This window comes from Drosophila sulfurigaster, chromosome 2R (assembly GCF_023558435.1).
Source record: "Drosophila sulfurigaster albostrigata strain 15112-1811.04 chromosome 2R, ASM2355843v2, whole genome shotgun sequence".
In the NCBI taxonomy this organism is placed as follows: domain Eukaryota; kingdom Metazoa; phylum Arthropoda; class Insecta; order Diptera; family Drosophilidae; genus Drosophila; species Drosophila sulfurigaster.
Window position 1 is genome coordinate 13,290,782 of NC_084882.1, and position 24,556 is coordinate 13,315,337.

At 37.4% G+C, this 24,556-nt stretch overlaps 6 protein-coding genes across 8 annotated transcripts; 1 reads left to right on the plus strand and 5 right to left on the minus strand.

Moving 5' to 3' along the window:
- Window positions 1-4,422: 4,422 nt before the first annotated feature.
- On the minus strand, window positions 4,423-8,632 carry LOC133837831 (short-chain dehydrogenase/reductase family 16C member 6). 2 transcript variants are annotated; one of them, XM_062268727.1, is made up of 7 exons: window positions 7,549-7,611; window positions 6,292-6,447; window positions 6,042-6,218; window positions 5,903-5,975; window positions 5,123-5,300; window positions 4,689-4,814; window positions 4,423-4,618 (listed from the first exon to the last, which is right to left on the minus strand). In XM_062268727.1, exons 1-7 carry the CDS (start codon window positions 7,594-7,596, stop codon window positions 4,525-4,527), a joined length of 852 nt encoding a protein of 283 aa, XP_062124711.1. In that variant the 5' UTR covers window positions 7,597-7,611; the 3' UTR covers window positions 4,423-4,524. The 2 variants fall into 2 exon arrangements, with proteins under 2 accessions (XP_062124711.1, XP_062124710.1); XM_062268726.1 differs by lacking the exon at window positions 7,549-7,611 and adding an exon at window positions 8,172-8,632 and having other exon boundaries at window positions 4,425-4,618.
- A 1,518-nt stretch (window positions 8,633-10,150) lies between these two features.
- Window positions 10,151-13,732, minus strand: LOC133837978 (cellular tumor antigen p53). Its single transcript, XM_062268894.1, has 8 exons — window positions 13,577-13,732; window positions 13,354-13,443; window positions 13,183-13,219; window positions 13,095-13,121; window positions 11,316-11,625; window positions 11,014-11,260; window positions 10,453-10,868; window positions 10,151-10,391 (listed from the first exon to the last, which is right to left on the minus strand). Exons 1-8 carry the CDS (start codon window positions 13,612-13,614, stop codon window positions 10,369-10,371), a joined length of 1,188 nt encoding a protein of 395 aa, XP_062124878.1. The 5' UTR covers window positions 13,615-13,732; the 3' UTR covers window positions 10,151-10,368.
- Window positions 13,733-14,193: 461 nt separating this feature from the next.
- On the minus strand, window positions 14,194-19,218 carry LOC133839564 (cystinosin homolog). Its single transcript, XM_062271176.1, has 10 exons — window positions 19,095-19,218; window positions 16,113-16,196; window positions 15,943-16,042; window positions 15,694-15,876; window positions 15,265-15,625; window positions 15,073-15,200; window positions 14,930-15,010; window positions 14,788-14,867; window positions 14,621-14,723; window positions 14,194-14,455 (listed from the first exon to the last, which is right to left on the minus strand). The coding sequence occupies exons 2-10, from the start codon at window positions 16,165-16,167 to the stop codon at window positions 14,368-14,370; spliced, it is 1,179 nt and encodes a 392-aa protein (XP_062127160.1). The 5' UTR covers window positions 16,168-16,196; window positions 19,095-19,218; the 3' UTR covers window positions 14,194-14,367.
- An 873-nt stretch (window positions 19,219-20,091) lies between these two features.
- On the minus strand, window positions 20,092-22,279 carry LOC133839563 (scaffold protein salvador). Its single transcript, XM_062271174.1, has 3 exons — window positions 21,321-22,279; window positions 20,324-21,265; window positions 20,092-20,262 (listed from the first exon to the last, which is right to left on the minus strand). Exons 1-3 carry the CDS (start codon window positions 22,235-22,237, stop codon window positions 20,208-20,210), a joined length of 1,914 nt encoding a protein of 637 aa, XP_062127158.1. The 5' UTR covers window positions 22,238-22,279; the 3' UTR covers window positions 20,092-20,207.
- Window positions 22,280-22,420: 141 nt separating this feature from the next.
- Window positions 22,421-23,719, plus strand: LOC133839566 (TBC1 domain family member 7). Of its 2 annotated transcripts, XM_062271179.1 has the most exons (4): window positions 22,421-22,535; window positions 22,602-23,217; window positions 23,270-23,501; window positions 23,559-23,719. In XM_062271179.1, the coding sequence occupies exons 2-4, from the start codon at window positions 22,658-22,660 to the stop codon at window positions 23,640-23,642; spliced, it is 876 nt and encodes a 291-aa protein (XP_062127163.1). In that variant the 5' UTR covers window positions 22,421-22,535; window positions 22,602-22,657; the 3' UTR covers window positions 23,643-23,719. The 2 variants fall into 2 exon arrangements, with proteins under 2 accessions (XP_062127163.1, XP_062127162.1); XM_062271178.1 differs by lacking the exon at window positions 22,421-22,535 and having other exon boundaries at window positions 22,569-23,217.
- LOC133839567 (small ribosomal subunit protein uS3m) lies at window positions 23,644-24,453 on the minus strand. Its single transcript, XM_062271180.1, has 3 exons — window positions 24,295-24,453; window positions 24,045-24,240; window positions 23,644-23,985 (listed from the first exon to the last, which is right to left on the minus strand). The coding sequence occupies exons 1-3, from the start codon at window positions 24,310-24,312 to the stop codon at window positions 23,696-23,698; spliced, it is 504 nt and encodes a 167-aa protein (XP_062127164.1). The 5' UTR covers window positions 24,313-24,453; the 3' UTR covers window positions 23,644-23,695.
- Between the last annotated feature and the right edge of the window lie 103 nt (window positions 24,454-24,556).

Here is a 24,556-nt window from a genome sequence, read left to right on the forward strand (position 1 = left end):
AAACAGACTGGAACACTGTGAAAACAAACATTTTATAACCCAGAGGATAGAGACTAACACACGAGCAAACTAATGTTTATAAATGAAAGAAAAGGTCTGTGGGAATAGAAACGAATGAGTAGCTGAAAATTTTTGAAAATAAAACAAGTGCCCTCAATGTGCGACCAATTACAGGATATGGGAGTTCGATCCCGAAGCGAAAGAATAAGTGTAATAGACTCAAAACAATTTCGTTTAATTTGCAAATAAAATATATGCTAGTGGTATAAAGTTTATTACCGATCAGAATGATAAGTGTGCACTGGCATCTCACATGGCGTATACACAATTTATGGGCTTTTAAGAAGACCACAGCTTAAATTGACCCAGCATGGAAGCCCACACAAAATGAAAGTTTTTTAAACAAATTCATAAACTTTACAAAACAGTTGCGAGTTGCGACAACAGCAACAGCAACAACAACAGCAGCAACAAACTGGCAGATGGACAACAATGAAGCCCCAGGATTGTCCGAGCCCGAGTGTTTCCTTTAAACAGGATGTTGGTGCAGACAAACCAGATTAGTGCGAAAGCCGTTGAGAGTGTATACAATTACAACAAGGCGTATAAAAGACCAAAGTGTCGAAACATAAGCAACAGGTTTATGCCAAATCCATGCGATGGATATCTCTCTCTCTTCGCTTCCTCCTCGCTTTGCTCGCTTTGTAGTATTTCTTAAGCGTTGGCAAACTTGTAGTACAATGCCCGTTTATAGGTTTATGCCATGCATGCTTTCATAGAAGTAAGTGTGTGTGCCCTGGACATGCATGTTCTTGACAATTTCAATGCATTAATAATGACCAAGACAATGCACATGGTTAGGCAAACCCTTTGCACACATTCTTGCAGTATGCAGATGACAAACTCATTGACTTACAATCTATCCAACACATTATTGGACGCTGTTCACGACAAGATTTCTGTTTAAGAAGCAATTAATTGCATTTAATTTGATCACCATTCACACACCCAACAATCCGAAGTCATAAATCCTATTTTACCTTTCAACTGCCACCAATTCATTTTCATATACATATATATAGATTTATACTCGTTCATATTTTTTTCTTTTGTTTTCATTTTCAATTTCAATTCCACCTTGCAGTGCCTAATAGACAGAACGGAGTGAAGTGCTCAACCAACCGCAGTATGGGGCCAAAATTGATTTTTACTCCGGTTGCCGCCTTCCTATTTATAGAGTACATTTTTTAGAGTTCATAAAACTCATACAACACTCACACACATACACACACGCTTACACATTCATCGGCCGCAGCATAAAAAATGCATAAATATTCTATTTTCAGTTGACAGTTTGACAACTCCATATGAATATTGCAAGTGAAACGAGAATTTTATAATGGATAAACTCATACATGTAGATGGAATAAACGAGCTGCACACATTTGCATAATTGTTTACCATTTTAAAAAGACTTTTTTATGGTCCCAAATTGTCATAAGAACTTATACGCATTCGTATCTATTCATTTGATTTATATATATATATATATACATATTTTTGTGTGCTTCCAAAATATTTCTGTGTCATTTGTAAAAATCAATTCATTCAAATTGATAAAATTAAATTTCATTTTGTACACACTTGGCGTACATTTCTGCTAAATATCCTTTTAACAGTTTTTATGTTATTGAAAATCAAAAAACAAAAAAGAAAACAATTCATGAAATTTATAAAAACAATATAAACTTTTGTGGCCAGATGACATGCTCAGCAAGGTGCAGAGAAAAGTGTTTGACAAGTGAATGCCGCAAGTGTGTTTGTAATTTTTTGCAAAAATATTTATTTCCAAATTAAAAATTGCATGCATTCTTCATCTATAAAATAAAATGCAAGTACTAAATGCATAATTATAACATCTGCTTTAACAAAGCATCACACTTTTTTTCAATAAATAATAAACTAAAAGTTTCAATTGGATGGTTTTTCTGAAAAATTAATTCAATTAGTAAAATTCTTAACTTCATAAATAAAAAATATATGAAAAAACAATATAACATTATATTATATATATTATTATAAATATAAAAAATATTATTTTAACCAAATAAAGTTGAAAATATGCATTTAAGTCTATGCTGTAATTAATTAATAGATTCAACGAATTTGATCATTTAAATACACCTTTAAATTGTCTAATTATATCCAGAAGCAAGTTCGACCACCGATTCCAAGTGTCATGCGGAATACCTATGCTTATGTTCCACAAATAATGACATCTTCGTTTTAGATAATATTCCGAGTGCAACGCAGCTCAAGTAGAGAGAGGAGGAGTGGACCACATGGAGCGTCAAACAGACGATGCGACACGACGCGAGAACGCGAGCTGCAAAGTGCGTGGAATGAGAGGCATGCCGCAGTTGCAAGAGCTGCAGCATAAGCTGAAGCTGATGCTGGAATTGGAGTTGGGGGCACGATGAAGAAGGCAAACAAATGGAAAGCAATAAACAAAATTCCAAAAGAGTGCAAATCAAATGCAATGTTTGGATACACATAGATGCCATAAGAAATCGATGTTCTGAGTCGTCAACTTTGCGGGGGCAAGAAGAAGGCGGCGAGAAGCGCACATAAAACACTCGACGAGCCCCCGATCTCGATCCCAAACCCGAGACCCGCTCTAGCTCTGTGTGTGTAATTGTAACCCTAGCACATATGTAATTAGTGCGCTTTATTTATGGAACGTTGCAGTTGCCGTTGCGCATGCGCAGCCCGCGCAACGAGATCGAGTCGCAGGGGCAAGTCTTCTTTTTATTGTTATTGCTTTTATGGATGCGCTTGTATGTGCATTTTCAGGTGCTGGGGGTCTTTGGATGCAGCAGAAAATGTCATAATTGTAATTAGAATTTATTTCTGAGGCGCGACAAGCAACGGGGCAACCTCTTAGTCTTTGGGGAATATCTGACGGCAGGTTGCGTTTGTTGCTCCCCATTTGTTTATGTTTCGACAGGCTAGAAATACCCATTGACATGCGAAGAAAGAGTGTATTAGTTGAAACTTGGAGTACAGATGAAATACTGTAAGAGAAAAGATTTAATAACAATGTAATCGTTATAGTTTATACTAATATTAAGTATACGCATCTTGACATAATCATAGATATGTAAAATATCTGTAACTTATAGTAGACTCTTTTTAACTAAATTCTGCTACTCAATTCAATATATATTTTTATTTAACTATATATTTAATTATCTTTAATAACTTATAACTTCTTGAAGCTAGAAAGTTAGAACTCTTAAATGCAAAATTTTTATCTTATTAATAAGATTATTTCAATTAAAGTAATATCTGACAATTCATTCAATCACTTTTTAAACTACTTTATATATTTATTTAACAATATATTTTGATATTTGTATAATAACTTGTAACCTCTTTAAGCTTAAAAAGCGACAAATCTTAAATACAATCTTTTAATCAGTTCATCACAATTTAAGTGGTATCTGGTAAGTCGTTCATCCACTCTGATACCCCATTGTTTGTGTTTATGCAGATGTCGCTGGCTTTGTTATTATGCTTTGCTTGTGTAGACGTATTGCATTTGAAAATTTCAACGTTCACTTAATCACATCGAGCCTGCACTTGAGTCAGCACTGTGCGCCATATGGGGTCCTTTGACTAGCATATGTGGGTTGTCCCCCTTCCATAAAATGTTGCAATAAAATATTGAAAGACCGATTCTGATAACCTGTTAAAACAACTTGCGTTTACATTTGCGTTTGCGTTTGCCTTTGACCATGTCACTTGTTTAATGCTATTTACATATCATAATAAACAACGCGGCATATTCGGCAGCATTTAATTAACAATAATTTTCATTTTAATTTGTTGCAATTGCTTTCGACAGCCCTGCATGCATACACTCTGCCAATGTCGCTGACAACATTGACTTTTATGTTAATGACAGTTCAGTTGCCTGTGATATGTAAACACGAGTCTGTACTATACATATATTACTTATAGCATATACACAAGCACTTGCTGTTGGCAGCCATTTGTCCTGTTAATTTTTCATTAATCCGCATGACACTTATTGCTGGGCATTAATTCACGTAAAAAGAACACACACACACACACACACTCATATACATTGCTTTCATCGCACTTTTTGCCTTTAAGCCTAATTATAAGTTATGAATATATCATCGAATATTTAAGCGACCAAATGGCCAACTCGAGCCGGCTATAATCATTTTGGGCGCCAATCGATGGCTATGGTTGATAATTCACTTAAAGCACTTCAAGCTTGGCAGGCTATTTGAACTTTCTGTAAGTGATGAATTGAGAGTTGATTTTTGCTCTTGATGAAATTCACAAAAGTATGCTATAAAAATTAATATCTCTTTTTATGTCAATATAAATTCTTCATTTGGATTACCTTTTTATTAATTTGATCTTCATTTTTGTATAAATAAATAATAATATGCTTATTGTCTAACATTTATCCTAACTCGAAGCGACATTTTAATTCAGCTTCCAATAAAACAAATGAGCACTGCGCACATCAAAATGATAGAAACGCAACAACATATAATCCTGCCATTTGGTAGGCAACAGTCTGAAAAGAAAATCGAATCAAATAAAATAAATAAATTGCATTCTATTTAAAGTTATTGTTCGTTTCTCACCTAAGCAACCAGACGCTGAGCGCAAATATCTTGGGTACATAAACCATACGTTCATTCAGCAACACACCCTTGACAATTTTCTCAGCAACATAAGGTGTGGGCAGACCAGGATAGCTTTTCGAAATGCTACGATGAGAAAACGAAATAAATATTATTGTCTATCGAGAGAGTAGTTCAAGCGATCATGCACAGAAATCAATGAAGCGTGCTCCGAATTAAAAAATCTGAAACGTATTTGGTAATGAGCTTGAAATGCCATTGTTATAAGAATTTGTTGAGCAATGTATTGAGTTATTTTGGGGGAATAACAAATGAATTCATTTCCGCAACTGACGAGTTGAATTAACGATTCGGAATAGATTTTTATGATTGATTTTTAGCTTGCATGAAATACAGATAATACACTTTATTTTATGTCTCTTTTAACTTCTTACCCCGCATCGCTTAGCAGCGGCAAATCTCCGCTGGTTTTCATCAAATAAGCATTCGCAACTGTGGTGCGCACATAATCGCAGTCCGAGAGACGCAGTTCAGCACGCAGAGATTCCATGAAGCCCATAATGCCATACTTGGTGGCAGTATAAATGCCAGCACCTGGCAAAGGCACTAATCCTAACCAAAGAAAATACAAAACACACAATCAATACAAATATCTAAAATTTAGAGCTACAGTCGAGTGTGCTCGACTGTGAGATACTTGCTACCCATTTTTAATGTAAGCAAAACAGTGCGGTATTCATTTTGAAATATACCAATATAGTACAACATTCAAAATTTAGCATAAAGTGCCAAATATACCACATTGTCATAACAAAATATTGAGATACCTGCTACCCATTTTTAATGAAAGCGAAGAAGTGCGGTATTATTTTTTATTAAACTATAATAAATTAATATATCGTATAAAAATACTACAAAGAGTACTAAAGGTCATATATGGTATATCGATATACTGCTACATTCAAAATATTCCATAAAATGCAAAATATACCAGATTGTCATAAAAGCATTGAGATACCTGCTACCCATTTTTAATGAAAGCAAATAAGTGCTGTATTAATTTTAAAATATACCTAATTAATAAACCGTTAAAATGCTTCAAATATACGAAAGGCTATATTTGGAATATTGATATAGTACGACATTCAAAATATACCATATAGCGCAAAATATACCAGTTTGTCATGACAAATTATTCCAATCTCAAGACTTACCAGCCAAAGCATTCACAGCGACCAAGTGCTCAGATTTACGTGTTATCATCTTTGGCAAAAATTCCTTGGTAGTCTGTAAAACCATACAAGAAGCTTAACTTCAAAATGGTTCAAACATTGTTTGCGCCTCGTTACTCACCATTATGTAAGAGCCAAGGTTGAGCTGCAGAATAGTGTCGATTTCATCGCTTTTCAGATGCGGTGTCGACGTCATTGGCATCAGCGAAGCATTGTTCACCAGTATTTCAACGGGGCCCAATTCCTTTTCGACTTTGGCAGCCATCAGTTGCAGCTCTCGTGGCGAGGACACATCGTTCTGTGGCATAATAGGCAGGTCGAGTTAACAGATTGCAATTACCCGAACAATTAGTGTGCTTGCTTGCGCTTACCTTATAGGCTTTGGCAGTGCAACTTGGTATCTTGGTGAGCAATTCGACCGTTTCATAGCAACCCTTTGAGTTGACATCGACAACAGCCACCTTGCAACCTCGTCTTGCCAGCTCCAGGCATATTTCACGTCCCAAACCGCTGCCGCCGCCTGTCACCTGCGGAATGTGCACTAAATTAGTACAAAATTGTATATACAGACATACATACATAGATGGCACATCTTTGCATGTGTTGACCCATAAACATGCGCACATATGTACTAATTATTGTTCGGCAAATTAATTGGCTTTATTTGCAAACAATGAACAACTTGCTGACATAAATATTATGCACATTTCATATATACTACAACTACGCTATGCTAATACATGATTTACTACAAAATACAATACTATCGCGTTTTGCCCAGCGAGAATTTATAGTTAAAGATTCACTGGGCTTATGTAAACATAACGTATACACATTAGTTGCCCATTTACCACAATTGAGTGACTTTTGACCGTAATTAAAATGATGTGACCTCTGTCTATGAGCAAAGCCGCAAACTGAACTGAATGAACTGAACAACGCACTCACATACTCACTACTCAATCCGTGTGCACGTTGTCACATTCAATATTGTGTGTATTCACAGTACATTTTTATGCTAATACTTTCAGTCATAAGAATATTTAATCGGTATGCAATGATGTCAGCTGCCATACATGGAACTAATAAATACAAATATATCTTCATTATTATGAAAGTAAATACAAATATTTACCCAATTGCTAAGTGCAGCGAAGAATCTTGAAGTTGTACTTGAAATACTGATCCAATTTTGTAACAAAACTTGCAAGAAAAGCAAATGAATGTGTCAGCGAGAAAATTGTTATCTTAATCATTACCATATGACTACCTGATTATAAATTTCAATTATAAAAAATAACTAACAAAAAATGTGTGTAATGTGCTATAGAGTAAGCATCTAAGTAGGCAGCTGGCAGCTACATGCATTAGTATCTTTATCTCTATTTTTTTATCAGCGCTGTCTGTTTGTATGGGACGCAAAGCACAAAGCACGAAGCTGTGCAAACGTCATCAGTTTGGGGCAAAGAAAACAAAAGTGAAGTTTCTCAGATCTGTAACAACAAAACAAAACCTGTTTCTACTATAGACTGCGAATATGCGACTGAATATCTGTGTGAACGATCTGCCAACGTTCAGAACAAGCTGCGCTTTAATGACGCATATATACACATACAAAACAAACTTACTATATATATCCATATGCGAGTTTTGAAAACAAAATTGAAAAAAAACATAACTGGCACACCTACGTGCATGCAAATGGAATGTAAATTGAAAATCGACAATTTTAATATACGAGCATACCGAGATGCTTATTTAGTTAGTCACATACTTCGATGTAGGCGTCATTTTTTGGGCAGCACTCTTGACCTTGTCGTGACCATCAATTGAACGATAAATTATCACTTATCGTTTATTTTCAAGATATTTTTTTTTTTGGTCTGTTATTGCAAGCCAAACTTAGCCAGATTTCAAGCGGCGAATAAACAGAATTGTTGTCATGTAAATATATAAACAATTGATTGTTTATAGAGTCCGCACAGCACAACACAACACAGCATATAGCATAAATATTTGTTTTATTAACAAAATGCTTGGTAAGCAAAGCTCTAGAGCCGCACCCAATTCACAGCGGAGATGTCACGCGAAAAGTGAGAGGGAAAATGGGGGGAAAATTCAAAAAGAAAACTGCGTGACGCGACGCTAATGGTTGCAAGTATATATACACAAGTACAAGTACTATCTATATACACATGTCGCGATTTGTTGACAATCTGGTGTATTAACCCCTTTTGCTTTTCAGTCTTACCAGAGCCACTTTGCCTCTCACATCCTTCTCCTTGAGTCCCAACGAGAACAGATAGTCCAAAAGGTGTTTGAGAAACACACCGAACAAGACGAGTGGCAACAGCAGAAGAAAGATAATGACTTTCAGATTGAATATGGCGCGTGTCGTTTCATCGTTGCGATTCACCAATGCCGCAGTGGGCGTGGCACTATTGGGCGACACACTAGTCGTTGCCGGGGCACTCGATGTGGTACGTGTGATTGTTGTTGTCGTTGCGGTTTCAACCATTTTCACAAAAGTTGCATTCACAGTGCACAAAACAGTTTATGACGTTAACCGACAATAATTTCCTCTTATTATGTCTTATAATTATTTATTTGTTGATTGACTTTTTTTTTTTGTTTTGCTTTAGTTGCTTAAGCGTTGTTGGCCAACTTATAACGAATACCGCACGTGTGCCAGCTAACCGATATCAAACAATACTGAAACGATACGCACAGCTTACAGCTCAACTCTTCTCCCACTCTTACTGAACAGCGTAGACAAGCTGCAGATCTCACGTCTTCGCTCTCTCTCTCTCACTCACTCACTATCCAAACGCTCTCTCGTGTCGCCAAATTGTCTTGCCAAGCAACTGCAAAAGCGTTCGTTGCAGCACCTCACTCTCTATTTTTATGTGTCTCTCTCTTGTTCAGCTTTTGGTGCTTCAGCTTTTGAGTGGAATCGAATAACTGACATTGCTTTGATTGTGAGTGTGTAGGTAGTTTCACCTGATGTCTCTTGGATTGACTTGGCTTTATGGGCATTGCACATATGCATAAGTACATATTTACAAACGCTTATATGTATGAACGATTATGAAAAGTGAATGACCCTATGGCTAACTCTTAAGTTTAATTTCTGATACATCAACTGATAAAGTAAAATTTATCTTTAAAAAAAAAAAGGTATCTGTTTCACTATGCATAGTTAGCTATGTAAACCATTCTTTGTTGTTTACATAAACTACAGATAAACTGATAAGTAAAATAAGCAAAATGCTAATTTCAAAATATTCATTGATCAATCGAAATTTCTTGGAAGATATCACCTGTTTTCCTACGCAATTCAAAAACGAGTTTATAGCAATTGCACTGTCTAATAAAAATGGTTTTTTTATTATTTTTATTTAATATACTCGATCTGCATACCAAATTTGGTAGCTACAGTTATTACTTACTACCATATTTCAACTCATCCATTGCTAATAATAAAATACACTTTATGTGCACACAAACATCCAAAATGTATGTATTTTATTGTTTACTGTTGAGTAAACCACTCGAAACTTAGTTGAAGACTTCAGCAACATTTCCTTATTCAGAAATACCTATAGCTACTTTCAAAAACCTTATGTAGAATGCCATCGATGAGCATAAGCAGTGAGCTCTTTTTTTCGATGTGCACTCCACTCAAAAAGTTATGGCAGCAAACCAGTAGCTGAGTATGCTTGAAGAGACCTCAACAAGCCGTATCCAAACCGGCAAGAAGAGAAAGCCGTTAAAATTAAAGCCCCAAACAATCTTGAGACGCCTTATTTGGCACTGCCCTATGTCAATGTATGGCACATACGGACAGGCATGCGAGCATTATGTTTACTCGCTTATAGTATTATTATTATTAAACGAGTATTCGTACTCGTAATGTGCATGTGGCAGAAGAACGCCTTCCATTACAACATCTGCTTGCTGATCTTTGCCATCTCGCACATGTGCATGCAGATTGAAAGGGAAATGTGTGCAATTTGCATTGCCTTTTGCTTTTTTTAGCATAGACCTCAAAGCAAAACATGAAAACCCAAGTATAAATATGCATATGAAAATCCAACATATCAGTTTTGACATATTTGCGGCATGCTGCAAGTTCAACGCCAACAGCAGTTGCTCATTTTGCTGCGGTGCATTGACCGTGCACAACTATAAAGTCTATATGGCGACAGAGGGTAATGCATTATGATAGTATTTTATGTGTTATGTACATAGTACATATGATCCATTTATTAGAAAACTTACTCTATAGTATGGTTAAACTTAAGTTTTAAGGCAACGCAGTCGGTCAACAATATTTATACGATAAAATCAACATATTGTGCTCATTTTAAATACTATGATTGTACAATGTCGCAGGTATTCATTGGATTTGCTTATAACGTAGGTAATTTTTGTTTTCATTTAGAAAATTATGATAGCTTCAGTGCGCATTCTGTAATCAGAGAGAAACATAGTAAGTTACTTGTTAAACAAATATGTAGCATAATATTTACTTTTAAGGTTCAGCAAATGGTTGGCATGTTGACGTAGTTTAACATTTTGTGGACTTCGTAGCATTGCGGCTGCTGTCTTCTCAATCATACCCTCGATGCTCTCCACTAGCATATCCTTCTTTGAACACTTCATAACTAGACGATAATTGCCATCTTCAGTTCGTGAAACATTCCAGTCTGAGGGAAAAGCCTGCGTATCGCAGCTATCGTTGCTTTCATTCTCGTCTTTAACGTCGCGTTGAAGAGTGCGTCGACGCGTCTTTTTGCCACGTTCCTCGTCGACTTCTTCGTCATCCGAGGCACACGACGCTTCCTTGCGCTTATTGCTCCCCAACTTGCGTTCGTCTTCATTGCGATCACGCTTTGGGCACGAGCAAATCTTAACATACAACACCTGCTGACCTAATATATCGCCACTGCAAAATAAAGAATAGTATTTAAAGCTTACAGCCAGAAGTTCCTCCAATTTAATTTAGTTGTTTTATAGTTCATATTCTTAAGATTATAGAACTAGGAAGGAATGAATTAATCAAATCATAATTTATCGTTTACTTTACTTACTTTACGTTTTCCAAACAAAAAACCAAACAAGTTTCTTTGCGGCCAAAGCATGAATTCTGGCAGGTGAAATCGAAGGCAAGGGTTTGTCGCACAAATCCACCGCCTTGATGGCTGGAATGACTCATATTCAAAGGCACTAAAACAGAGTAACGTTCTATAATACTCTTTCCCTGATCTGTTCCAAAATATGTTGAATTTGGGTTAGCACAGCGTAGTAAACAGCTTCGCTTGCTCATATCGTCCTTGACTGTGAGAATATGCAAATTAATAACTAATTAAACAGATTTTATGTATTAACTCACTTGGATCTGTGCTTAGATGATTCTGACAACGCAACACAGGTTCACTGACATCCTTAACGAAGCAGATAAAAGCTCTTAGGTTGAGCGGTTGAAAGGGCATCTTGATTTTAAATTTCACATCTATATTGAAGGTCTTATTCATACGAATATATAACTTGTTCAATGGCACCGAAAACATCCAATGCGACCTGGGCGGCTCCTCCAAAATCAAGCTCAGACAATAATCTCCTTTATTGTGATTTTCCAGCTTTGGCAATGCATTGATCTGTGTTTTGATATCTTGCAGCATCATATCACGCAGTACGGATTGCTGAAATAAATAAAGATATTAAATTAAAGCAAACAAATGAAATTACTTGTTAATTTGCCGACCCATTGATTAATGAGTCCAACTGGGAACGCTTGTCAATTAATATTGTGAGGTGTCGTGCTTTTTGGGGACCAGCCATCAAGATTGTAACAAACAATTAAACATCAATTAATTGTGTGCTACACGCATTACATGGTCAGTAGGTAATCGACACTCGAACGCAATGGGCTTCTTTGGCATTCGACTCTCGAGGAAACCCATTCGAGGCACTGGGCAAATAGTTCACTTTTTACTCGTTACGCTAATATTTATGTTAACACTGTTTGGACTCTTTGCCAACCGTTTTACGTTGCGCGGTCGCCATCGCTATATATTCTCGAAGAAATATTTGGCATATGCCATGCTAGTAACCGCGATTTTCACCACCATCTATGTGCGTCAAATGTATAAGGATTACACGATGTCACAGTTAAATCTACGAGATGCTGTCAAATTGTACAGTTATATGAACATTATTGTGGCCATTATTAACTTCATAACCCAAATGATAATGAGCAAAACTGTGGCACGCATGATGAGCGGAGTTCCACTCTTTGACACCATCGAATCGCTGCCCATTGATGGACGCGTAGTGTTGACATCGGTGATGCTGGCCATGATTAAAGTTTTAGGATTTCCCTTCGTCATGGAGATGGCATTAATAGTGCAACAAAAACGCAATCAGCCGGATTTACGCTGGTCTTGGACTCTCTACACTCTATTTCCCATGGTGATTTCGAATTTCTTAAACAACTGTTACTTCGGTGCCATGATCGTTATTAAGAACATAATACAGGCACTAAATGACCGCTTGAAATTGCAAGTACAGCAGGTAAATCTAATGCAGAACCCGAAGCACAAAGTACTCTATTCGAAATACTATCGCATTCAACGCTTCTGCTCATTGGCCGATGAGCTGGATGTGCTCGCTGCGCAATATAAAATGATATGCTCGCAGAGCACAGATTATATGGCCCTGATGTCGCTTTCGATTGTACTATCGCTGATCTGCCATCTGCTGGGTATTACGGTGGGTGTTTTTAACCAATACTACGCCATTGCAGAGTCGGCTATGGGTAAAAAACCCTATGATGCCTTTGGTGCCTTCATCAATTTGGTGTTTCTGTCAATATCCATTTTGGAAATCGCCCTCCTAACGTACTTAAGTAATGATCTGTTGTCAGAGACCCAGGCCACAGGAATTATTATACAAGAGATCAATGTGAACGAGGCCGATTGGCGATATCAACGAAGTGTTCATTCATTTTCCCTATTAATCTTTTCCATTAAGTACAGGATAAAACCAATGGGGCTCTTTGAGATTGACATATCACTGATCAATAGTGTTCTCTCGGCTGTAGCCAGTTTTTCGCTGATTCTAGTTCAATCGGATCTATCGCAACGCCTCAAACGATCGAGAGAAGTCTTACCTGACTGAACTGCATCAAGTTGCCCGACTGCAATGAAAAGATAATAATATATTAATGATCAATTAAATACAAGAATTTGTATACTTACATTTAAACCTTGTAGATATGCCAATGGTTCATTTGGCCTGAAAGTAATGTGGTATATTAGTAAAACTCAGACATATATGTACGTTAACACATACACACGCAAAGTATATAAGATAACATAGATTAAACTAAGGCGAGACACCTGTCGAGGCAAAGTAATTAGCGTACTCACAATTCTTCTGTGTTTTGCTCGGTATTTGCATTTTCCAAATTCGAGTTTGCGGCTTCGAAAATATCCTCTTCCTCCTCATCATTGCTCAATCTACAAATATTTCAAAAAAAAATTTTAATTGTTTAAAGAATTAAATGCTAAACTGCTATTTGAGCATTTTACATGTACGATCATGCAAGCAAATAATAATATTCCACTTTTGCACTCCACAAATGAATAATACCTTTCTTTTTTATAAGACATTGGTTCAACAACGTACATACTCTGTTTAGGTAACTAGTAATTGATTATAAATATATTAAATGTATTTATTTACAAAGCGAATTTTTCAAAACGTAAATTATCAAACAAGTGTTTTCTTCTTCTTTATGTTTTAGCAGTCACAAAACGGCAACACAAGCGGCATCAAACAGCTGTTGCTAAGTACGCGCCATTTCGATTCCTTTGAATAGTAGCGTCCTATTTTAACCGGTTAACCGGTGTTGTGTTAATATTTATATTTTATTCAATTAGTATTGTATATATATAGTACACATTATAAAATGAACAATGGCTCATAAATCTACGTTTCTATGCATTTTCTTTTTGTAGAACCAAAATACAATAAAGAATCGACCAACCGCCACACTTTATTTCAGGGAATTGTATTATAGGGAAATTTTTTTTTAGATTTTCCCTTCTATTGCGGGCTTTTCAAAACATCAAACCCACATCAAATAATAATTTTTTTGTATGCATATTTGTAAATTTATAATCCATCCAGTTCCCGTAAATAAATCACGCATAAAATATTGTAAGTTCAATTTATTTAAATAAAATTTTCATTCATAAATATATATGTACAAGAGTAGATACATTTATTAATACGGCACTTTAAATAAATAATGTAAAGCAAAGTACTAAATAACGACTACAAACAGACATGGCATAAACATAAATTATAAATAGGCAATAAGTACTAAATATTATACAAAAACTAAAATCAATATAGAATAATAAGGTTAAGGTTAAGGTCTAATATTTCTCAATCGACTCATTCTGAGCTTCATTATTAACCGCTGTATCAGTCGTTAGATCAGAGCTAGAAGACTCTCTCGAATGTCTGTGAAAATCAAAAACATAATTGACTCAGCAAAAAAATAAAACAAAATAAAAACGAATTGATAACATATAATAAATGGGTGGGTTCAATTAAAATTGATGACTAGCGAAGAAAATCTGGTGCAATCGAGTAAATTACAAAAATATGGGAAATTTATTGAATTACCTGTAAAATACGTAATGCTGAAGCATGAAGAATATGTCAAATAGCACAGAAAATAAACCAAGGCCAAACTTCGTCGGGTCACCGAATAAAGACGCCCAATCGTCTGCAAGTAAATTTTTTGAGAAATAAAACAAAGGGCTTTCGAAAATTCGTAGTGATAAGCTTACCATAGTTATGCGCATTCAATATCATTTGCAGCATACTCAGAGTTCCGCCAGTGAAATCCAATAAGATATTACCTATACTCCTGCAAAATAATTACTTTCGCATTATAATCAAATTTAATTTTGAATAGAAATCAATACGCACCATCCCACAGTACTTTTTCTGCGATAATTCATCAAGGCCTGGGGAATATATTTGATGATTGTTATCGTCAGCTTCACATAGCTGGGGAGATAATGGGGATTAAAACGAATATATAGCAAGTAAATATAGTAAATTAAAATCACCTGCAGTAGTATAGGAAATCCAGCCAATGAATTACCCCACCACCAGCCAGTCCACCTGATATGACGATGAACAGAGCAAATATTGCCAATAAACCGAATGCCGTCTTCGAGACACGTTGCAATCCGCGCTAAATCGCAAGATAAGATATGTTAGATATAGCCATAGAGATTATGCAATCAATTGGTTTTTACCTCATACACATAGCACTGAATGATTGTGATGCTTGTGGCAAACATGGCGTGCAATGAGAAGACGACATCGTTTAGCAGCACGGGATTTACGCCGTGAGGATGTCGCTCCTCGTACTCATCCTGCAGCCCGGTGATGAAATACAATCCACAATTGAACATGCTGTAGAGCGTAAAGCCCACAATGTTGAGGGCTATGAAATCAAAATTCAAACCCTCCACCGATTTGCGGCGGTAGTTGATCCATATTTGTGGATAAAACGAGACCGACCATGCAACAAAATAAATCCAGCCAAACACAATTGAGGTGTAAATAATGGCTTCAGACTTGGCAACAACAACACGCACAAACAAATCGCTGGTGCTGCAAAAGTCGAAAAGGGCATCATTAAGTGATAAGTCAATCAATTGGGAATTTCATTCATTACTCACATCCAACTTTCGCTGGGATTACTGCTGGCGGTGATCTCGACATTACCTGCATGACGACCGGTTACAGTGATGATTTGACTGAACGAACTGCCCGCTTGATAGACAAATGACTCGGGATCCAAATCCAAGTAGTCCTCATGTTGTTTGATCAACTGCACATTGGCATTTACTCCAATATTGTTACTACAAGTGGTTATAATTAGTTTGTCAAGTGGCTGCTATTGATAGTTGGATTAAGTTCGAACTTACCTAGCATAAATCTCAAAAGTTTTATTGCCATTCAACAATACCGTCAGATCATGAGTATCAACAGTGAAGCCTTGACTAACTTGCGCCTTGACGTATCCCACTGTTTAATAAAATATTTATATTTACTATTAGGCACTTGAACAATCGTATTGACAATTTAAAAGACTTACCCGTGGCAACAAAAGCAAGTGCTTGCAGCAAATAAAAGCTCAAGCAACGAGCCATATTTTGCAGCTATAACTTATTCGCAGCACCTGTAAATAAGTGAACTCTAGTTTAATTAATCGTTACAGCTGTGTTCTTCAAACAAGTATCAAAAATAGCAATTTTTTTAAAAACATTAAACTCAGAAACTTTAATGAAACTTTTAGGATTACACTCGCTCGGAATTAACTTAAGTCAATGTGGTGAAATAATTACGAATAACTAGTTTTACACCTAGGCTTGAATTAATTTACGCAGTCAGTATTGGGAATACCCTAGAGAATTATCTAGTGAGATGTGAATGTTGGAATGCAGATAACCAAAGTCAACTGGGTATAATAAGGTACTATAATAAAACACTTTAAAGCCATGCGAAGACGTCGTACTTTGAGTTAACAATGAATTGCGGAATTGGCAATTTTAAGTGGGTCTATTTAAAAGTGAATCACTTGACGCAATTGATTTGGCTTTACAGCCGCAGCAATCAATGAAAATGTGTTGTAAAAAAATTTACTGCAATCTATGGAAGTTTGCGACAGTTCAATATAGCACAATTACGCATGCGTTCGAGAATTCATACATATATGTAGTTAAATGTATTTGCAACGAGATGATTGAACCACTTCACTTATATTATTTGCACAATTGAAATATAGGTAATTCTCTAAAATAAATATATATTCCAAAACATTTTTTTTAGTACATTTATGAAATTATTTTTCTGTTTGTAACAAAATATAAACGAATTTATGTGTTTTCTCCATAAACTGAAAAAGTTCCTAAAATCAATTAGCTCTAAATATACTGCTAATCCAGAGATAACTAGTAAGAAAGCTACAGTCGAGTGTACTCGACTGTGAGATACCCGCTACCCAATTTGATTAAAAGCAATATATTTTGGAATATTATTCTCAAAATATACCGAATATTACTACTATACTATATACTATATATATACTAAAAATATACCGAATGGTATAATTGGTATATCGATACAGCACACCATTCAAAATATACCATAGACGGCACAATGTGCCAGATGGTCAGCCAAAGCAACTCAGACCCCTAGTAAGTAGGCGTTTTTGCCCAAACAAAAGTATTTCTTTAATAACTTCGACAATTTTTATCTGATCGCAACCAAATTTTCAGGAATCATAACTACTATAGTAATTATTGTATAAACCAAAATTCGCTGATCGCTGATTCGCTGATCAAGAATATATATACTTTATAGGGTCGGAGATGCCTCCTTCTACCTGTTACATACATTTCCTGTCGGCACAAAGTTATAATACCCTTCTACCCTATGGGTAGCGGGTATAAAAATATAACCACCAATTATTTTTAAAATTGTTTCAGCTTATGTTTTTTGTTTCACTGTAAATTGTTTCTCAGAACTCAGATTTGTTAATAACAGCTTCAAAACTATTTCTGCACATTTATGACTCAAACACACAACACTTTGATGAGTACTATAATGTTTGCACTTCAATTGTAAATATGCAATCTAACAACCTGATGTAGCTTGTCAACTAGAACTATGTTTGTATTGTACATACATATGTAGAACTCGAGTACCTACGGATAATTGCTCTAGATAAAAATTCGCAACGACCTTTTCGGGTTCGAACAAATGTCCCATTCAATGTTACAATTTGTAATTAAGGCGAGCTTTTGCTGCTTTTTATTATTTTGTTCTCTCTTTGCACACACAAGCCTAACTCACGACTAACTTCAACAGGTCGCATGCAAGCGAGTACACTCGCATTCGAATACGAATATGAGTGTGAGTGCGAGTGTGAGTTCGAATGCGTATCAGTGTGATATCAAAAGGCGTTTTGTATGCCAGCATGTTAGCACTTGAAGTTATATTGTCGCTGTTCTAGAAGTTGGGCCGCCTTGACTATGACTTGCTCGCGGCCAATAAATAATAACAAGCATTTTGTATGTTTTGTTGCTGTTGGTCTGCTCATTCAGGTAATCGTTTATAGCGTTACGAATGACGGGGCAAAATCAAAAAGAACAGTGTAAACTATAAAAAAAACGAATAAAATACAGAAATAAGTATACAACATCCTCCTGAGCATTGAGCTTATCTTGGCTGCTGATAATGCTAATCGAGTTATTTCAATTGCTATAAATTGGGCGATTCAGACGCCGACAAACGCGTCGCGATTGATTCAACAACAACAACAACAGCAACAATTGGAAATCCGATTAATCTGCACATAATTGTCACATTTTCAGAGCATTGTGAAAATTATAACCGGTCATAAATACTGGATGAAGGAATTCCGCAAAACTCTGACAGTTGATAACATGGTTAACTCACAAAGTTTGTAATTGATCTTCTTGCACTGGTTTCAGAATTCAGCTTTATAAAGTACTTGATAGTTATTCAATAGTTTTTATAAAGTTCTCACGTTAATTAGCTGATACTCTAACATTGATAGAATATTAATTAAATAGATTCTCACACACATTAAATAGTTCATAACCAACCACTTTTAAAGCTCAATTGTATTATGTAAAACGTGTAAAACACTTAAATAAATCAACAAAACAAACATATGTGGAACTATGTAAGCACATTCACGTTTCAACTCTTTTCTTCAGCTCGGAGTTTTGCCAATTGTATAAATAAACGATAAATAATTCAGCACATAAAACCGATATATTGAAGAGTCTCATGCAGCCGGATTAGAACTTTCACTTGGAAAGCACTGAAAACATCCGCACAGCCAAAAACATTCCAACACAACATCGATAGTAAAAAATAACCATAGACACAACAGTGTCGAGTCGAGCCGAATCGAACTGAATTGAATTGAACTGAACTGAAGAGAGGCGAATAAAAGTGTTCGAACTGCCCTCTTGAGATCAAGATGTTTGCGCATCTATAAACTAAAGTATCTCTCATTACTGTGTAAAAGAACGTGTGGACTAACAATTAACGCAGCCGGAGCTTAACTGTCTCTGTTTCTTGCTTAAATGTTTTAACGATAGTGACAACGAGACGTCTGTCAAGATACTGAGCCCCAACTGCACAGCGTCAACACTTATAAATGAAGTCCACGAACGCTGCTTGGTTTTATTATTGCTGCTGTTGCCGCTCATGTTGTTGCTGCTGCTGCTGCTGTTGCTGTGGCTGCTGCTGGTGTTGGTGTTGTCTTTGCGACGCGACCGACAAGCTCTGCTCTATCTTGGTTTCGATTGTAGCTTTTGTTTTTGCAATTCATAGTTGAATTGAGTTGGATACGTATCGCATGTACTTATCGAGAGTGCGGTACTTCGTCTCTGCTATAAATAATCATGTGAGAAATGCCGGCATCTGATTGCCTTCGATGAGTTTCTTGATTTTCATCAAACTCAAACTCATACTTAAAAACAATTGTCTGCATTTTACACTAATTATAACATGATTTTGTTTCTTTTCACTTCGCTCTTAAATGCAAAAATAAATTTTTGTTAAATGTTACAATTTAAATGGTTTCAAACACTTGTGCCCATTTGCGTTTGTAGTCGCTAATTTTTGAAATGCTCTTAAGACTAATTAAATAATAAAAACGTTGTATACTAAAGCTTACCTCTCAGATCTTTGCCCATAAAAAGTTCTATTATTTTTGTAAATTCTGAAAAGTAATTTAATAGGCGCGCACACAAATACAGAAGCCGCAAACTCACAATAAATAAAATCCAAGATAAAACTAAAGTTTTAAATAATAATACATCAGTATGTATGTATTATTGTATATAAATAAATCGTCATGTCACATGCAAGTCACAATTGAGAAAATATATAGTCGATAAATGATCGTGGGCCATTCTTCCAAACGTTCCGAGAGTCATGATTAAAATTGTGCATATTTAAAGTCAAATTATATCACAGTTTACAAAACTGACACCACAATAGAACATTACAAAAATGGCATTAATAAATAATAATAATGATAATAATAAATAAATTAGATATATTGTGCTGAGTGGCGTATGCGGCGTATGAGTGTTTTGGGCAAAGGCACAGGATACTTCATGTATTTACGATGTATGCCAGATCGTTCTTATTGCGGATTATTGTGACCGGCACGTCGATTCTTCTCGAGTATTAGAGCGCGACTGCAAATAAAAGAAGAGAATAGTTACAGAACAGGTTGCAAGTTAAACCGGATAAACTCACCGATAGCGCTCATAGAAGCCAACGATTGTGCCCAGCTCTTGCTTGAAGAGACGCACCAACATGCTATCGAAACCCTCTAGTTCTGGCAAACTGAACATATTAAACTGCAACAGATGATCCTTAGACGAGTCCGCTTCTGAGTACACAGCCAACCATTTGGGTATCTCCTCCAGCAGATATGGATTCGCTGGCACTAATGCATTATGCGTATGCGATGGCGGTGCATATGCCTCTGGCCTGATTGCTTTCGGCGGCTCTGCTGATGTCGTATACACATAATAGGACGTCAGACATGGATGCTGACGTTGACACTGGCCCGTATACTGATTTTCATAGTATGTACCATGCAGCTTAGACACCACACGGCGCCAGCCAACGGGCAAACCCTCGCGTTCCAACGGATGATTCCAGTGAGTGGTGTGCGCATTATGATCGATGTAGTACTTGCGACCATGCAACGTATACTGTGTGGCCCAGCCAGGCGGCAGTGGCAGCTCCTCGCTCTCGTTGAGCGACTGCTGTGATGAGACCTTTTGCAATGCACCATTGCCATTGTTGTCGCCAGCAGCAGCGGCAGTTGAAGTGCTCGATGCTGGCGGCGTCAAAGGTGGCGCATAAAGCGATTGAACCGAGGCAGAGGCACCGCGCACGCTGCCAACGCTGCCGTCGCGTCCACTAACTCGTAGCGAACCAGTCGACGGCACTGCCAAATGCTGGTGATGATGATGGTGCGGCGTCGCCGAAAGCGTGGCCGACGATGCTGTTGTATTGCTATAGATGGGCGATTCGGAGCGTTGTGATTGTGTGACACGCATCGAGGAGACGCGATAAGGATTTTCGTAAATGGGATACGAATCACTGGAGTAGCTACCAAGCATATGAGCAGCCAACTGTTGCTGCTGCTGTTGTTGGTGATGTTGCTGCTGCTGTTCCAGCGGTGACCTAGATAACAAAGAAGATATTATAGACAAGTCAAATTGAGATTCGATAACTTTACCTTGTCTGTGGATAGCGTGGCTGATGCTCCTTGGCTGGCTCGAAGCGCAACATCGATCCATAGGTCGACGGATGCTGTTGCAGTGGTTGATGCTGGTGCAAGTGCTGTTGCTGCTGTTGTTGTTGTAGTTGCTGCTGTTGCTGCTGTAAGGCAAAATGCGCTGGCGATGGAGGTCGCCTCGGTATTTGCATCATATTTGCATAAGAAGCGTTCAACAGTCCCTGATCCGAATCGTAGCTGGTATTTGCCACATGCGGCGGCGGAAGCGAGTGCTTTTGAGAAGAGTAACTACGCTGAAATCCCCTCGTTGGAGTCTGCAGCAGCGGCGACGATTGCTGGCGTCGCATACGATCAATTTGCTCAATGTTCACATAGTTGCTGCTGCTGCTGTTGCTGCTACCAGCACGAAACTGACTAACAGACGAGGTCGGGGCAGGCTGATGCACATGCTGACTATTATTGTTGTTAAGGGGCAGCTGGCTTTGCGCGCGCCGCGCATGATAGTAATCCGGTTGGGCATCATTGCAGGAATAAGTGTTGCGACTGGAGCTCGAGCTGCGCGGTTTAAACTCGCAGCTGGGGGAGCTGCTGGCGCAGCGTTGCAACGATTTCTTTTTGGCACGTTGATGTTGATCCGAATAGGAGGTCCACACATTAATCACCGGTATCTCGGGTGGAGTGTCCTTCTTCACATACTTGCCCACGACGCCCTCTTTGTGTGCCTGCGATTTTTCCTTGCTCCGGCGCGAGAGCATCGTCGGTTTTCGATTGCACAGCAAAATTGTTAAATAGTTCATGCAAGTCGGCAACTTTCGTTTACCCTTCCGCTTGCAAATTGCACTTCCGTTTCGTTCCGTGTCGTTTAATAATAATAGTATTTTGATTATTATTCGTCTTTTATTTTCATTATTATTCATGAATTTTTACTGCTCTGCGGACTGCCGTATACAGTGTGACCAACAAATTCCAACATCAAAAATATACCAAGAAATGACATCTTTAACATTACTGATCACACTGAGCGTTCCACTCATTCACAATGCCAGTGGAGCGAATTTGGTAGAAATAAATTGTAATTATAAAAATTATGTCACAGAACGCACATTAACAATACTATTTTTTATGCTAATTTTATTATTATTGACTAAAATGCTTACAGCATAATCAAAAAAAATTCTTATTGGAAAAATGTTGAATTGGTACTTTACCGCCAAAGTAATTTTGCACATCTTTTACAACACTATAACTTAGCAATTTTTCACAAAAGCACTGCCTTTCCAGCTGACGACTCAAACATAAATAAATACAATATACAAATTAAACAATACCATTTCAAGATGACCACCGACGAAAGAAACTTTCGATCGAGTTACTATGAGAAGGTTGGCTGTTTCAGTGTCGAGGAGGTGAAATCCCTAAACAAGTTGTTACAAGATGACATTCGCAATGTGACTAAACTGAAGCACTTCGTCCACAATTACACTGTTCCAGCACTGCAAAGGCATTTGCTTTGGTGTCTCATCATGGGCATAATGCCGCTGCATAAAAGCAATACCGAGTACGTGCGAGAACAACGACGCCAAGTTTATGAGGATCTACTACGCGCTGTTACTGTGATGCGCTGCTTGGATTCGTCGGATTCCTGTAAACCTAAGGAGATGGTCCTGCATAAAATGTGGTTGCTGGAGAACAATCGATTGCATAGCAATGTGCGAGCGGATGACAATCAATTTATAGAGATTGTGCGCGCACTGCTGCAGATATTTGACGATGATGTAGACACCTATTGGATGGCCAAGGAGTTCTATCAGTACACTCGTGAATTAAAAAAGGAATACGCCAAGCTCAAGGAGCTAACGCAAGCACTGCTCAAGCGCGAAGACAAGGAATTATTCGAGTGAGTTTCCAAGACAAATTTTATAACAATCAAGTAATAACTGTGTTTGCAGTCGATTGGATAAGCTGGGGTTGTTTGGCGATAGCTCTGAACTGCTAGACAACTGGTATACAACATGTTTTGCCGGTGTCATCTGCGAAACAGTATTGGTAAAGATCTGGGACAAAATTTGTGGCGGCGATAAGAAGATAGTCGTTTTCCTCTTTGTCGAGCTGGTGAAGAACATCAGATCACTGATACGTGATAAGAATTCCCTAGACGAAGTCAAAGCTGCCGTTGAAAAGGTAAGAAAATTACAAGTCACATCTAACGAATACCCTAAACTCCACTGTCTTCTTTAGGTCAAGGATCTGGATGGACTGATAGTTAATAAAGCCATAAAATCATGGCAAAGCAATAATGGTGAACTTAAATACGCGCATTGAGTTAAACGATTAAGTAGCTGTAGTATAAGAAGTGTATTTTGATGTAGAGTGTACTAAATATATTTAAAGACAACGTCCTTCTTGTCGGCCACCGTCTGGAGCTCCAGCGTAACAGGGCATTGCATCCAATATGACAACAACTCCTCCGTGTAGCCAATGAGGAAGTACATTTTTCGTGGACTAATCGCCTGACGAATGATGGCGGCAATACGGATGGTATTGTGCTGTCGCTTAATGATGATCTCGGAGCAGACCAATGCATGCCATGTGCCAGTTATAAACTTTCGCAGGAACACATCCTCAATAGCTGTTTGAGACGGACGCAGCGAATCCTTTAGCGTGGCTACACATAGATTAGGTTTAGTTCAATAGTACAATAAATAACACGAATGGTAGATTTACATGTGTTCCAAGAGTTCCATGATTTGCGGTGTCCAATAAAATGCGGAGGATTTGCCATTTCATAGGTAAGTGGCCGATCCCGCTTTGTGGTTATGCGGTAACGTCCAGATTGCACGCGACAACAAACGGCGCTGGTGTGTATGGCGGATTTGTTGCTCAGCTGCGCCTCAGCTATGGGCAACAACGAGCCGCTAGCCTATTCACAATTTAAGCATATAGTATGACATTTTTTAAAATTATTTTTATTTACCTTTTTCAAGAAATTCATTGTTTTTCACGACCAACACTCAGAACTACGACTGGCAGCTGTGTTGCGGCTAAACAGCTGTTATTTGTGACGTAACTTGGTAAAAGTGAACGGTACGACAAGGTGTGACCGCTTGCTACTAAACGATAGATGCAGTTAGCTCTTGTTTTTGACTGATTAAGATGTTTTAAAAATGTATTTAAAACAGTTACGACTTCAGTTAATTTTTAGTTTGTTTTCAGTTTTAATGAATAAAATAATGTAA

Bases quoted from the DNA above. Each gene is read 5' to 3' on its own strand.
- LOC133837978 (XM_062268894.1), bottom strand. From the start codon at position 13,614: ATGTACGTTGTTGAACCAATGTCTTATAAAAAAGAAAG. The intron at 13,220-13,353 runs GTGAGTACGCTA...CATTACTTTCAG, and splicing joins GAGCAAAACACAGAAGAATT to GCCAAATGAACCATTGGCAT. The intron at 10,869-11,013 runs GTAAGTAAAGTA...TTTATTTTGCAG, and splicing joins TTTTGTTTGGAAAACGTAAA to TGGCGATATATTAGGTCAGC.
- LOC133839563 (XM_062271174.1), bottom strand. From the start codon at position 22,237: ATGAATAATAATGAAAATAAAAGACGAATAATAATCAAAATACTATTA. The intron at 21,266-21,320 runs GTAAAGTTATCG...TTTGTTATCTAG, and splicing joins CCACGCTATCCACAGACAAG to GTCACCGCTGGAACAGCAGC. The intron at 20,263-20,323 runs GTGAGTTTATCC...TTTTATTTGCAG, and splicing joins GGCTTCTATGAGCGCTATCG to TCGCGCTCTAATACTCGAGA.
- LOC133837831 (XM_062268726.1), bottom strand. From the start codon at position 8,438: ATGGTTGAAACCGCAACGACAACAACAATCACACGTACCACATCGAGT. The intron at 6,219-6,291 runs GTAAGCGCAAGC...ATTATGCCACAG, and splicing joins GCACTGCCAAAGCCTATAAG to AACGATGTGTCCTCGCCACG. The intron at 4,815-5,122 runs GTAAGAAGTTAA...TTCTCATCGTAG, and splicing joins CCGCTGCTAAGCGATGCGGG to CATTTCGAAAAGCTATCCTG.
- LOC133839564 (XM_062271176.1), bottom strand. From the start codon at position 16,167: ATGGCTCGTTGCTTGAGCTTTTATTTGCTGCAAGCACTTGCTTTTGTT. The intron at 15,877-15,942 runs GTAAGTTCGAAC...AACCACTTGTAG, and splicing joins ACTTTTGAGATTTATGCTAG to TAACAATATTGGAGTAAATG. The intron at 15,201-15,264 runs GTAAAAACCAAT...CTTGCGATTTAG, and splicing joins TTCAGTGCTATGTGTATGAG to CGCGGATTGCAACGTGTCTC.
- LOC133839566 (XM_062271179.1), top strand. From the start codon at position 22,658: ATGACCACCGACGAAAGAAACTTTCGATCGAGTTACTATGAGAAGGTT. The intron at 23,218-23,269 runs GTGAGTTTCCAA...CTGTGTTTGCAG, and splicing joins GAAGACAAGGAATTATTCGA to TCGATTGGATAAGCTGGGGT. The intron at 23,502-23,558 runs GTAAGAAAATTA...TGTCTTCTTTAG, and splicing joins TCAAAGCTGCCGTTGAAAAG to GTCAAGGATCTGGATGGACT.
- LOC133839567 (XM_062271180.1), bottom strand. The intron at 23,986-24,044 runs GTAAATCTACCA...ATCTATGTGTAG, and splicing joins ATGGAACTCTTGGAACACAT to CCACGCTAAAGGATTCGCTG.